Source organism: Mobula birostris, chromosome 25 (genome assembly GCF_030028105.1).
Source record: "Mobula birostris isolate sMobBir1 chromosome 25, sMobBir1.hap1, whole genome shotgun sequence".
Classification (NCBI taxonomy): domain Eukaryota; kingdom Metazoa; phylum Chordata; class Chondrichthyes; order Myliobatiformes; family Myliobatidae; genus Mobula; species Mobula birostris.
In genome coordinates this window covers 44,471,962-44,485,666 of record NC_092394.1, presented here as the reverse complement: position 1 = coordinate 44,485,666, position 13,705 = coordinate 44,471,962, and the positions used below count along the sequence as shown (strand labels likewise).

Below are 13,705 nucleotides of genomic sequence, written 5' to 3'. Positions count from 1 at the left end.
AAGACAGCATAAAAGCAAATGAGAGTGCATATAATGTAACAAACATTAGTGAAAAAGCAGAGGATTGGGAAGCTTTAACAAGCTAACAGAAGACAAATAAAAAAGCAATAAGCCATCTGCGGCAATGAATTCCACAAATACACCACTCTCTGACTAAAGGTATTCCTCATCTCTGTTCTAAAGAAACATCCTTGTATCTGAGGCTGTGCCCTCTGGTTCCAGACTCCTGCATTATAGGGAACATCCTCTCTACATCCACCCCATCCAGATCTTTCAATATTTGATTGGTTTCAATGAGATTCCCCCTTCATTGTTCTATACTTCCATGAGTATAGGCCTGTAGCCATCAAAAGCTCCTCAGACATTAATCGTTTCAATCCTGGGAACATTTTCATGAATCTCCTCTGAACCCTCACCAATGTCAGCATATCCTTACTTAGATAAGGGGCCCAAAACTGCTCATTATACTCCAGGTGCAGTCTGACCAATGCCTTAGAAAGCCTCAGCATTACATCCTTTTATATTCTGGTCCTCTTGAAATAAATGCTAACATTGATTTGCCTTCATTACCAATGTCTCAATCTGGAATTTAACCTCTAGGAAATCCCGCACGATGACTCCCAAGTCCCCCTGCACCTCTGATTTTTTAAATTTTCTTCCTATTTACAAAATAGTCAACATAATATTCTATCTGGCACTTCTCTGTCCATTTTCCCAATCTGTCCAAGACCTTCCTCAACACTACCCGTTCTTCCATGTATCTTCGAATTGTCTGCAAACTTAGCCACAAACCTATGAATTCCTTCATCCAATCATTCAAATATAACGGGTAAAGAATTGGTCCCAACACTGAAGCCTGTGGCACATCACTAGTCACCGGCAGCTGACTAGAAAAGGCCCCTTTTAATCTGACACTTTGCATACTGCCAGTCAGCAAATCTTCTATCTATTCTAGTATCTTTCCCATAGTATTTTAGGCTCTTATTTTGTTAAGCAGCCTGATGTGCAGCACCTTGTCAAAGGCCTTCTGAAAATCCAAGTAAACAAAACCCAATGACTGTCTATCCTGCCTATTATTTCCTCAAAGAATTCCGACAGATTGCGGATACAGTAGGGTCTTTTAAGAGACTTCTGGATAGATACATGGAGCTTAGAAAAATAGAGGGCTATGGGTAACCCAAGGTAATTTCTAAGTACATGTTTGATACAGCATTGTGGGCCAAAGGGCCTGTATTGTGTTCTAGGTTTTCTATGTTTCTATGTAGATTTGTCAGGCAAGATTTTTCCTTTAGAAAACCATGCTGACCTTGATGTATTTCATCAGGTGTCTCCAAGTAGCCCAAAATCTCATCCTTAATAATAGACTCCAAATTCTTACCAACCACTGAAGTCAGGCTACCTGGCCTATAATTTTCTGTCTTTTGCCTCTTTCTCTTCCTAGGGAGAGGAGTGACATTTGCAATTTTCCAGTCCTCTGAAATCAATCAAGAATCTAATGTTTCTTGAAAAATCACTACTAATGCCTCCACAATCACTTCAGCTACAGCTTTCAAAACCCTGAGGTGTAGTCCATCTAGAGCAGAAGACTTATCTACCTTTAAACCTTTCAGCTTCCTCAGCACCTTCTCCTTAGTAATAGCAACTACAATCACTTCAGCCTCCTGACACTCTTTGAATTTTTGGCATGGTGCTAGTGTACCTTCCACAGTGAAAACTGATTCAAAATACTTAAGTTCCTCCACCATTTCTTTATCTCCTCTCCAATGTCAATCTCCAGCACTTCAATATCCACTCATCTCTCTTTTACTCCTTATATATCTGCAAAAACTTTTGGTATCCTCTTTTATATTATTGGCTAGCTTATTTTTGTTTGATTGGACTGTATGATTGTTACTTTCCTTGTTTATACTTTTGTTACTTTCTTTGATTTTTCTAATGTAATAACTTATGCATGTGTAATTGCTGTGTGTGGCTGCAGTTTCAATGGTGGATATTGCATTACTTGAACAGGGGCCATCTCACTGCTTAACTGTTATCTATGGAAATTCAATGCAATTAGCAGACCATATTAGATCGGTCTCATTTTGCTTTCTTTGTCTCTTTGTTCTTTTCCTTGACACTAAGGTCTCTTTTGTCTCTGTTCTTTCCCTCCCACCCCCTTGTGCTGTTCTCCCCTTATTTTGTTCCTGTAACACTTTATAAGCAATCAGAAACATTAAGTCTTATGCCTCATTCTTGAATTCCGAAGTACAGTGGATAAAAAAAATCTGGAAGCCACATCTTCAAATTTCATCTTTTCTCTCCTTATTGCTTTTTCTGTGGTCTTCTGTTGGTTTTTAAAAGCTTCAAAATCCTCTAGCTTACAGTAATGTTTACTATATTTTATAACCTCTCTTGATTTTTTGATTCTTTCTTTGATCTCCCTTGTCAACAATGGATGCCTCATTTTTCCTTTAGAATATTTCTTCTTCTTTGGGATGAATTTACCCTGTGCCTTCAGAATTGATCCCAGAAACTCCTACCATTGAAGTTCTGCTGTCATCTCTTCCAATGAACATTGGCCAACTTCTCTCATGCCTCCATAGTTCCCTTTACTAATATCTGAGTTTAGCTTCTCCCTTTCAAACTGCAGGGTGAATTCTATCATATTTTAATCACTGTCACCTAAGTGTTCCCCTACCTTACGCACCCTAATCAAATTTGGATCATTACATCACAACCATTCTTTTCCCTACTGGGCACAACCACAAACTACTCTAAATAGCCATCTCGTAGGCATTCTAAAAATTCCTTTTCTTCAATCCAGCACTAACCTGATTTTCCCAATAGGAGTTCAAAGTAAAGTTATTATTAAAGTACATATATGTCACATATAACCCTCAGATTCACTTTCTTCTGGGCAATTACAGTAAATACAACGAAACAATAGTATCAATGAAAAGACTGCACCCAACAAGACACACAAACACCAGGGTGCAAAAGACAACAAACTGTACAAATACAAGAAGTGAAAAAATAGTAACAAATAAATAAGCAATAAACATTGAGGACATGAGATGAAGAGTTCTCAAAAGTGAGTCCATAGGTTGAGGGAACAGTTCAGTGATGGGGTGAGTAAAGTTATCCCCTCTGGTTCAAGAGTCTGATAGTTGAAGGGTAATAACTGTTCCTGAACTTGGTGGTGTGGGCTTTTATGCTTGAGTACCTCCTTTCTGATGGCAGCAGTGAGAATAGAGCATGGCCTAGATGGTAGGGGTTCTTGCTGCTTTCATGCAACAGTGCTCTATGTAGATGTGCTCAATGTGGGGAGGGCTTTACCCGTGATGGACTGGACCGTATTCTGGTCAAGAGTATTGGTGCTTATATATCAGGCCGTGATGCAACCAGTCAGTACACTCTCCACAGTATATCTAAAGAGGCTTGTCAGAGTTTTAGATGAGATGCCGAATCTTCATAAACTTCTAAGCAGAGGTGCTGCTGTGCTCTCATTGTAATGGCACGTGCATTCTGGACCTAGGACAGACCATCTGAAATAATAACAATTTAAATTTACTGATCCTCTTTACCTCTGATCCCTGATGAGGACTGGTTCTTGGACCCCTGGTTTCCTCTTCCTGTAGTCAATAGTCAGCTCTTTGGTCCTGCTGACATGGTGTGAGAGGTTGTTACTGTGGCACCACTCAGCCAGATTTTTGATCTCCCCTCAATATGATTTGGCCCATGACAGTGGTGTCTTCAGCAAACCTGAGTAAGGCGTTGGAACTGTGCTTAGCCGCACAATCATAAGTATAAAATAAGTAGAGTAGGGAGTTAAGCACATAGCATCATGATATACCTGTGTTGAATCTACCTGCATACTAAAATCCCCCATGCCTATCACAACATTGTCCTTTTTGTATGCCTTACCCATCTCCCATTGTGATTTGTACCCCACATTCTGACTACAATTCGGAGGCCTGAAAGCAACTTCCATCAGTTCTTTTTATCCTTGCAATTTCTTAACGCTACCCACAAAATTTCTACATCTTCTGATCCTATGTCACCTCTTTCTACAGATTTGACCAACCAAGCCACCCCATTGTCTCTGCCTACCTGTCTTTCCTTTTGATGCAGTGTGATCTAGTTTCACCTAGGACTCAGTGATGGTTACACTGCATACCTGCCAGGTTCTAACTGTGTTACAAGATCATCTATCTTGGTCTATATTAGCATTTATTTTGAGAGGACTAGAACATAAAAGCAACAATATAATGCTGAAGCTATACAAGGTGTTACTCAGATTACATTTACAGTACTGTGAGCAATTTTGGACCACAAATCTAAGAGAGGATGTGCTGGCACTGGAATAATCCAGAGGTTTACAAGAATGACAACAGGGATGCAATGGTTAATGTAAGAAAAGTGTTTGATTCCTCTGAAGGACTGGGGGGTGGGAAACTCCTGAATGTACCAAGTATGGAAAAACCCGAATAGAGAGAATGTGGAGAGGATTTTCCCAATATTGGAAGAGTGTAGGACCAAAGGGCACAGCTTCAGAATAAACAGATTCCCCATAGAACAGATGAGGATGAATTTCTTATCCATAAATGTGGTGCAACGTCCAGTTTAAGAAGGTATACCGAATATGTGCAACAGCTTGCTAATAGTTCAAAGGCAAAGGAATTTGATTAAAACCATTATTGACAACACTTTTTTAAAAAAAATTGTGGTAAACTATCACCGCAAACAATGAAATCTCAAGGTTGTATAATTTATATATTCTTTGATAATAAATGCACTTTGAACTTTGAACCTGTGAAATTCATTGCCACAGATGGCTGTGGAGGCCAAGTCATTGACTATATTTAAAGTGGAAGTTGACAGGTTCTTGTTTAGGAAGAGTGTCACAGGGAGAAGGCAGGAGAAGGTAGCTAAGAGATATTTTAAAAAAGGGAAAAATCAGCCACGATTAAATGGGGAAAGATGTTTCGATGGGCTGAATGGCTTGTTTCTACTTCTATGTCTTATGCTTTACTTGATTTGCTCCCATACACCTCAAATCCAGAAATCTCTCTCCATATTTTAAAATATAACAGCTGCTTGAGAAGATTGACCTCAAGATCAAACACAAGACATAGCAAGAGATACAAATTTCAAGCTGACAGCCGTCAATAAGCCATCGCCTTTTAATTAGTTGAGGAAACTAAGAAAACTATCCGGTTGAGCGCTGCATCGATCGGGCCCACAGAAATGTTGCTTACAAAGAACGAGGACACAGGAGACCTCTGAAGAACCATCATACAAGAGAACACTGAAGATAAATAGCTGCGCCAGAGAAATTAGTCCTCCAATAGAAGAAAATTTCAATGTTGTTTCAATGTGCTTCTGTGAACAGTGCATTGATGCCCAGTAGGGCAGTTGATCATGTACCATGCAACTTTTCATGCTTTAGAAAATTAGAAATCAAGTTTTCTCGATTTCCTTATTGGTTGTTGGAATGCATATGCTCCTGAAGACTAGTAATTCAAAAAATTACCAGCATACATGAGGAAAGAAAAATTTAAAAGGTAATTGCTCTCCCACTTTATAAGATCAGCACACTGATGAAGCTAGCCATAATCTCAAAAGTGTAAGAAGAAATTAGTCACCACAGTTCAAACGTATGGGGTGTATGTCACAATGTTCTAGACAATAAAAATGACAGAACATGGCTGGTAAGCTAGTTGCTCTTTAACATTATAACCGCAATAAATGCATCAGGAGGGAGTTGGTTAGTGGATACCAGACTATAATCAGTAGAATGAAGAATGCGATTTAGCAGTGGATGAAGAGATGAAAATGGTATAACCATGAAGTTATTTGAATATCGATCATTTAAGTAAGAGGCATTGGGGAAAAACATACGTCACAGGTGACTCAAGAGGTAGTGAAACCATGTCAAAACAGTTTCAAATGCTTAATTAAATATCAGCCACAATAAAGTATCAGTTGGTGCTTTAAAAGAGAAAGCAATTCATCCCTCATCTTTCGAGGAACAATCCAACTCAGAATCAGATATATATTGTCACTGAATCAGATGATGTGGTGTGCTGTTTGCAGCAGCAGTAGAATGTAAAGATATAAAATCACTATGAATTACAAAAAAAAACTGGTGCAAAACAGGAACAACAAGGTAGTCTTCATGGATGGCATCTTCTTAAGATGGAGAAGGCTGTGCCCGTGATGGAGCTCAACCAGTCAGAATGGTCTCCACTACATATCTCAGAATCATAATCAGGTTTAATATCACTGGTATATGCTGTGAAATTTGTTGTTTTGCGGCAGCAGTACATTGCAATACATAATAATTTAAAAAACTATACATTACAGTAAGAAACATATATAAATAAAATACTGAAAAAGAGCAAAAAAAAAGAAAAAATATATACATTGAGGATGGGTTCATAGGTTCATTGTCCATTCAGAAATCTGCTAGCAGAGTGGAAGAAGGTGTTCCTAAAATGTGACTGTGTGGCTCCAAGCTCCTGTTCCTCCTCCTTGATGGCAGCAATGAGAAATTAGCCTGTCCTGGGTGATGGGGGTCCTTAATAATGGATGCCACCTTTTTGAAACATCACCTTTTGAAGATGCCATCGATGTTGGGGAGGCTAGTGCAATGATGGAGCGAGCTAAGTCTTCAACTTTCTGTGATCCTGTGCAGTGGCACTCTATACCAGAGAGTGCTGCAAACAGTTAGAGTGCTTTCAACGGTACATCTGCAGAAATATGTGAGAGTCTTTGGTGACATACCAATTCTCCTCAAATACAGCCATAGCTGTGCACATAATTGCATCAATATATTGGGCCAGGATAGATCTTCAGAGATGGTGACACCCAGGAGTTTTGTAGAAATCTACAGAAATTTGCAAGACTTGCATGACATTCCAAATTTCAACTTCCTAATGAAGTAGTGCTGCTGGAGTGCCTTCTTCACAATTGCATCAATATGTTGGGCCCAGGATTGATCCTCTGACACGCTGACAACCAGGAACCCGAAGCTGCTCACCCTTTCCACCAGCGACTCCTCAGTTAGTACTTGTGTGTGTTCTCCCAGTTTTCCCTTCCCGAAGTTCACAATCAATTCTTGGTCTTGCTGAGCACAGTTTGGTCTAGTTGAGTGAGAGGTTGTTATGCTGTCATTTAATCAGCCGATGTATCTCACTCTTGCGTGCCTCTTCATCCCATCTAAGATTTTACCAAAAACAGTGGCGTCATCTGTGGCTTTATAGATGGCATTTGAGCTATGCTTACTAGCCACACAGTTACAAATATAGAGAAAGTTGAGCATTAGGCTGAGCATACATCGTTGAAGTGCATTTGTGTTGATTGCCAGTGAGCAGATGTTATCATAAACCTTTACTGACTGTGGTTTCCTGATGAGGAAGCTGAGGATCCAGTTGCAGAGAGAGGTACAGAAGCCTAGGTTTTGAAGCTTGGTGAATAATACTAAGGGGATGATGGTATTGCACACTGAGCTGTAATCAATAAACAGCAGCCTGAGGTACGTTTTGCTACTTTCTGGGTGTTCCAAAGTAGAGTGGAGAGCCAGTGAGATTGTGTCCACTGTAGACCTGTTGCGACAGTAGGTGAATTGCAGCAGTCCATGTCCTCGCTCAGGCAGGAGTTAATAATAGCCATAACCAACCTCACAAAGCAGCTCATAATGGGAGATCTGAGAGCCAACAGGCGATAGCCATTGAGGCAGCTCACTTGCTCTTCCTGGGCACTGGAGCCAGCCCGTCAGCTCACACTCCAGCCAGCTGGTTAGCACAGTTTTTCAGTACACAACCAGGTACACCATTGGGGCCGGACACGTTGCAAGCAATCAACCTCTTGAAGGATGTTCTGACATCAGCTTCCAAGACAGAGACACAAGGTCATGGGATGCTGTGGGGATTCAGACCGGTGCTGTGTTCTCCCTTTCAAAGTGTGCATGAAAGGTGTTGAGCTCATTGGGAAATGAAGCACAACTTTATGCTGTTAAGTGTCCCCTTATAGTCACTCACAGTTGTCATGCCTCTGAATGTGTTTCTAACTTGTACAGAACTGCCTTTTTGCTCTCATGATAGCCTTCTGCAGGTTGTACTTAAGACTTCTCCTGGGATGAAATTTTGCTTAAAGCAGAATATAATCATGCAATACTACTAGTTTAATTTCTTCTCACCAGTTTACCTCCAAAGATCGAAATGAGCAGTACCAGATACTTCATTTTGACAATAAATCATTGCTAAAATCTTCCCATCAAAATAATATGAATTAAATCAGCTATGAAACCTGTACAATCTATGCAAAAATACGTTAAGGAAAAACTAATACCTTTGAAAGACTTTAATTGGGAAGGTCTTGTAGTATCAATGACATCTGAGATTGTCACACCTAGCCCTGCCATGAAAAGCATCTTTTTAGCATCTCCATTGCCAGCTACTACAAACAGTGTTTAAGCAATTTCTTTTAAAGATATAGTGTGCAACCCTAACACACAAACAAAAATAAGCAGGTAACTTTATTAATCCTGTCTAACCTAATCATAGAGATAAGCATCATGGATCTAATGGTCTGAACCATGCAATCTCAGTGAAGATAATCAGATGCACATATGCTTGGCTAATTCAAAGAAAGGGTTGGGGACAATTATGGAGAATTCCTCTGCAGCACCTGACGACCACAAAGTCCAGGAGACCATAGTAACTAATCAATAGTCTAAGTTTTCCACCTAGGTCTCATTCACGCTAATTATAACTGGAAACCCCTCCGACTCCTTTTGACAGCTTGCAACACGTCCTCACCCAAAACACAAACAAGCAGTTTGTTCAAAAGGTCAATGACATTTGATGAAAAAGATGCTTATCAAAATTCAACCCATTTCCTACTTCATAACTTGCACACTTTATGACCATAGTTCTCCCTATCTCATCTCAAGACTGAATAGACTACCCACATAGAAATATAGTGGTTTGTTTTTAATTTCAATGGCAGTCAAGAACTGCCTCAGCACTTACATATTCAAGATTATAAAGATTAAGCTAGAACAGTAACAAGAGCCTTTAAGATAGGTGGAAACTTATCAATGCAGATTTTACAGACCTTTTCACATAATTTCTTTTGAAATCCCATGCCATGCCATATTTCCTAATTACAGGGTCAACGAGCTTTAAATTGCAAATCTACTTATAGGCTTCCAAGGTACAACTAGATTTTATCATTTATCATGCTGTTGTGGGGGAAAGCCAAAAAAACAGAAACCCATTAAGAATCACAAGAATATAAGCAATGTTAACTTGAATGATGTAACAACCATATTTAAGTGCAATTATATAAGGCTTTGAAACTGGGAAAATAATTTTTATTTAAAAACTAAAGTATTACTAAGGACCCTTACCAAAAATGTAAACTATTCTACGTAATAATTCTTTCCATTTTTTTGTTTCTTAACAACTTCCTCAAATGGACACAAAACCTTCCCAGAGGCATTAATCTGGACGATTACTAAAAAAAGAACTGAGAAATTAATGGGACTGGGAGCACATTGAGTATCTTCCAATACTCCATTACTTTCAGATAGGTTCCCACTGAATGTAACATAGTAAATCTAACTCCAGTAAGGAAGGAGAGAGAAAATTTTGAACTCCAGATTAGTGATAGGGAAAATGCTAGAAAAATATTAAGGAACTGTTAATGGGACACCGAGAAGTTTATAGAATTAAGTAGAGTCAACATGAACCAATGAAAAGGAAAATATTTATAACAATTATGTTTAGACATAGATTAATAGATGCGAAGTTTTGTTTTGAAGTTGGTTACCAGAATAAATATAAATGAAAGACTATTAAAACTTTCAAAGGTGTCACACAAAAGATTGTTGAACAAAACTGGGACATACACAGGATAGGGGACAGGTTAAAAGACAGAATATCTAATCAGCTAATCATGTTGTAGCAACTCAATACATAAAAGCATGCAGACATGGTCAAGAGGTTCAGTTGTTCAGATCAAACATCAGAATGGGGAAGAAATATGATCTAAGTGACTTGGACCATTGAATGATTGTTGGTGCTAGATAGAATGATTTGAGTATCTCATAAACTGGTGATCTCCTGGGATTTTCATGCGCAACATTCTTTATTTCCAGAGAATGGTGTGAAAACAAAAAAAAACGCACATTAATTGAGCAGCAGTTCTGAGGGTGAAAACACATTGTTAATGAGAGAGGTAAGAGAATGGCCATCTGCTTCAAGCTGACAGGAAGGTGACAGTAACTGAAGTAACTACACGTTACTGGAGTTTCCGGGGGTAGTTTGGAAGCTGGAAGACAGATACATCGCAAAGATGAATAAGTATTCTCCAAGGGAGGATGAGGCAACTGTGGCTGACAATGGAAATCAAAGACAGCATAAAAGCAAAAGAGAGGACATATAATATAGAAAAAATTAGGGGGAAGTTAATGGCTTGGGAAGCTGTTAAAAACCAACAGAGAACAACTAATAAAGCTATAAGGAGAGAAAAGATGAAAAATTAAAGTAAGTAAGCCAATAATATAAAAGAGAACAAATGTTTTTTTCAGATATATAAGGAGTAAAAAACAGCTGACAGTGGATATTGAACCGCTAGAAAATGACACTGGAGAGGTAGTAATGGGGGACAAAGAAATGGCGGACGTACTTAGTAAATATTTCGCTGTGGAAGACACTAGAGGTATGCCAGAAATTTGAGAGTATTGGGGGTAGAAGTGAGTGTAGTTGCTATTACTAAGGAAAAGAAGCTTGGGAAGTTGGAAGATCAGAAGGTAGACAAGTCACCTGAGCCAGATGGACTGCAGCCCAGGGCTCTGAAAGAGGTAGCTAAAGAGATTGTGGAAGCATTAGTAATAATCTTTCAAGAATCACTAGGGGTCTGGAAAATGGCAAATGTAATTCCACTCTTTAAGAAGGGAGAGAGGCAGAAGAAAGGAAATTATAGGCCAGTTAGTCTGACTTCAGTGATTGGGAAGATATTGGAGTCCATTATTAAGGATGAGTTTATGGGGTACTTGGAGGTGCATCATAAAATAGGCTGGTCAGCATGATTTCCTTAGGGGGAAATTGTGCTTGACAAATCTGTTAGAATTTTTTGAGGAAATAACAAACAGGATAGACAGAGTCGGTGGGTGTTGTAATCATGGATTTTTCAGAGGCCTTTGACAGAATACTGCAAATGAGACTGCTTAAAAAGAGCCCAAGGTATTACAGGAAAGATACTAGCGTGTATAGAAAATTGGCTGACTGGAAAGAGGAAATGAGTCGGAATAAAGAGGACCTATTCTGGTTGGCTTCTGGTGACCAACGATGTTCCGCAGGGGTTGGTGTTGGGACCGCTTCTTTTCACGTAATATCTCAATGATTTGCATGATGGAATTGATGGTTTTCTAGCCAAGTTTGTGGACAATACAAAGATACATGGTGAGGAAGACAGTGTTGAGGAAGCAGAGTCGGCAAAAGGACTTGGGCAAAAAAAGGGCAGGTGGAACATAGCGTAGGGAAGTGTATGGTCATGTATTTTGGTAGAAGAAAGTCATGGATTATTTTATAAACAAGGAGAAAATTCAGAGGTACAAAGGAACTTGGGAGTCCTTGTGCAGGATTTCCTAAAACAGTGGTTCCCAACCTGAGGTTCACGGACCACTCAGTTAATGGATCGGGGTCCATGGCATTAAAAAAACGGTTTGGACTCTTTGTCTAAAGGTTAACCTGCAGGTTGACTCAGTGGTAAAGAAGGTAAATGCAATGTTAGCATTCATTTTGAGAGTACTATAATGCAAGAGCAAGGATGTAATGCTGAAGCTTTATAAGGCATAGGTCATACTGTTCTTGGAGTACTGTGAGTAGTTTTGGGCCCAATATCAAAGAAATGATGCCCTGACATTGAAGAGGGTCCAGAGGAGATTTTTGGGAATGTAAGTGTCATCGTATGAGGAGCGTTTGATGACTCTGTGGCTGTGTCCGTACTCGCTGGACTTTAGAAGAAAGTTTCTAATTGAAACCAATCGAATATTGAAAGGCAAACACTTGGAAATCTGCAGATGCTGGAAATTCAAGCAACACACATAAAAAATGCAGGTGAACGCAGCAGGCCAGGCAGCATCTATAGGAAGAGGTACAGTTGATGTTTCGGGCCGAGACCCTTCGTCAGGACTAACTGAAAGAGAGAGTTGAAAGCGGGAGGGGAAGGGGGAGATCCACAATGATAGGAGAAGACAGGAGGGGGAGGGAATTCCACATCCCTTTCTGATATGTCTATCCACGGCCTCCTCTACTGTCAAGATGAAGCCACACTCAGGTTGGAGGAACAACACCTTATATTCTGGCAACACACACGAAAAAATGCTGGTGGAACGCAGCAGGCCAGGCAGCATCTATAGGAAGAGGTACAGTTGAAGTTTTGGGCCGGGACCCTTCATCAGGACTAACTGAAAGAAGATATAGTAAGAGATTTGAAAGTAGGAGGGGGAGGGGGAGAGGGGAGGGGTGGATCTAAAAGCTGGAAAGTTGATTGACAAAAGGGATACCAGACTGGAGAAGGGAGAGGATCATGGGACGGGAAGCCTGGGGAGCGAGAGAAGGGGGGAGGAGAGACCGGAGGGTGGACAGCAGCAGTGAGAGGGACAGAGGGAGAAAAAAAGAGAGGAAAAAAGGGGGGAAAAATAAAAAAAAAATACATTAAATAAATAAATAAGGAATGGGGTGTGAAGGGGAGGAGGAGCATTAACGGAAGTTAGAGAAGTCAACGTTCATGCCATCAGGTTGGAGGCTTCCCAGATGGAATATAAGGTGTTGTTCCTCCAACCTGAGTGTGGCTTCATCTTGACAGTAGAGGAGGCCGTGGATAGACATATCAGAATGGGAATACGACGTGGAATTAAAATGTGTGGCCACTGGGAAATCTTGCTTTCTCTGGCAGACAGAGCATAGGTGTTCAGCAAAACGGTCTCCCAGCCTGCGTCGGGTCTCGCCAATATATCTAGAAGGCCACACCGGGAGCACCAGACACAGTATATCACCCCAGCCGACTCACAGGTGAAGTGTTGCCTCACCTGGAAGGACTGTCTGGGGTCCTGAATAGTGGTTGGGGGGGGGGGGGAGGGTAAGGGCATGTATAGCACTTGTTCCGCTTACAAGGAAAAGTGCCGGGAGGAGATCGGCGGGAAGGGATGGGGGAGGGTCGAATGGACAAGGGAGTCATGTAGGGAGTGATCCCTGTGGAAAGCAGAAGGTGGGGGGGGGGAGGGAAAGATGTGCTTGGTGGTGGAATCCCATTGGAGGTGGCGGAAGTTATAGAGAATTATATGTTGGACTCGGAAGCTGGTGGGGTGGTAGGTAAGGACAAGGGGAACCCTATTCCTAGTGGGGTGATGGGAGGATGGGGTGAGAGCAGATGTGCGTGAAATGCAGAGACGTGTTTGAGAGCAGAGTTGATGGTGGAAGAAGGGAAGCCTCTTTCTTTAAAAAAAGAAGACATCTCCTTCGTCCTGGAATGAAAAGCCTCATCCTGAGAGCAGATGCGGCGGAGACGGAGGAATTGCGAGAAGGGGATGGCATTTTTGCAAGCGACAAGGTGAGAAGAGGAATAGTCCAGGTAGCTGTGAGAGTCCGTAGGCTTATAGTAGACATCAGTAGATAAGCTGTCTCCAGAGATAGAGACAGAAAGATCTAGA

General features: G+C 40.7%; 1 protein-coding gene across 11 annotated transcripts in view; it reads right to left on the bottom strand.

Annotated features, from left to right (window-relative positions):
* LOC140187676 (general transcription factor II-I repeat domain-containing protein 2-like) overlaps nucleotides 1-13,705 on the bottom strand; it is a 62,230-nt gene that overhangs the window by 21,339 nt on the left and 27,186 nt on the right. For 10 of the 11 annotated variants that reach the window (XM_072243204.1, XM_072243203.1, XM_072243212.1 and 7 more), the window contains one exon: nucleotides 8,335-8,400. The exons of the other annotated variant lie outside the window; for it this stretch is intronic. In XM_072243204.1, the coding sequence (XP_072099305.1) occupies nucleotides 8,335-8,400 (66 nt within the window). The remainder of the gene's footprint in view (nucleotides 1-8,334; nucleotides 8,401-13,705) is intronic. 11 annotated transcript variants of the gene reach the window in all.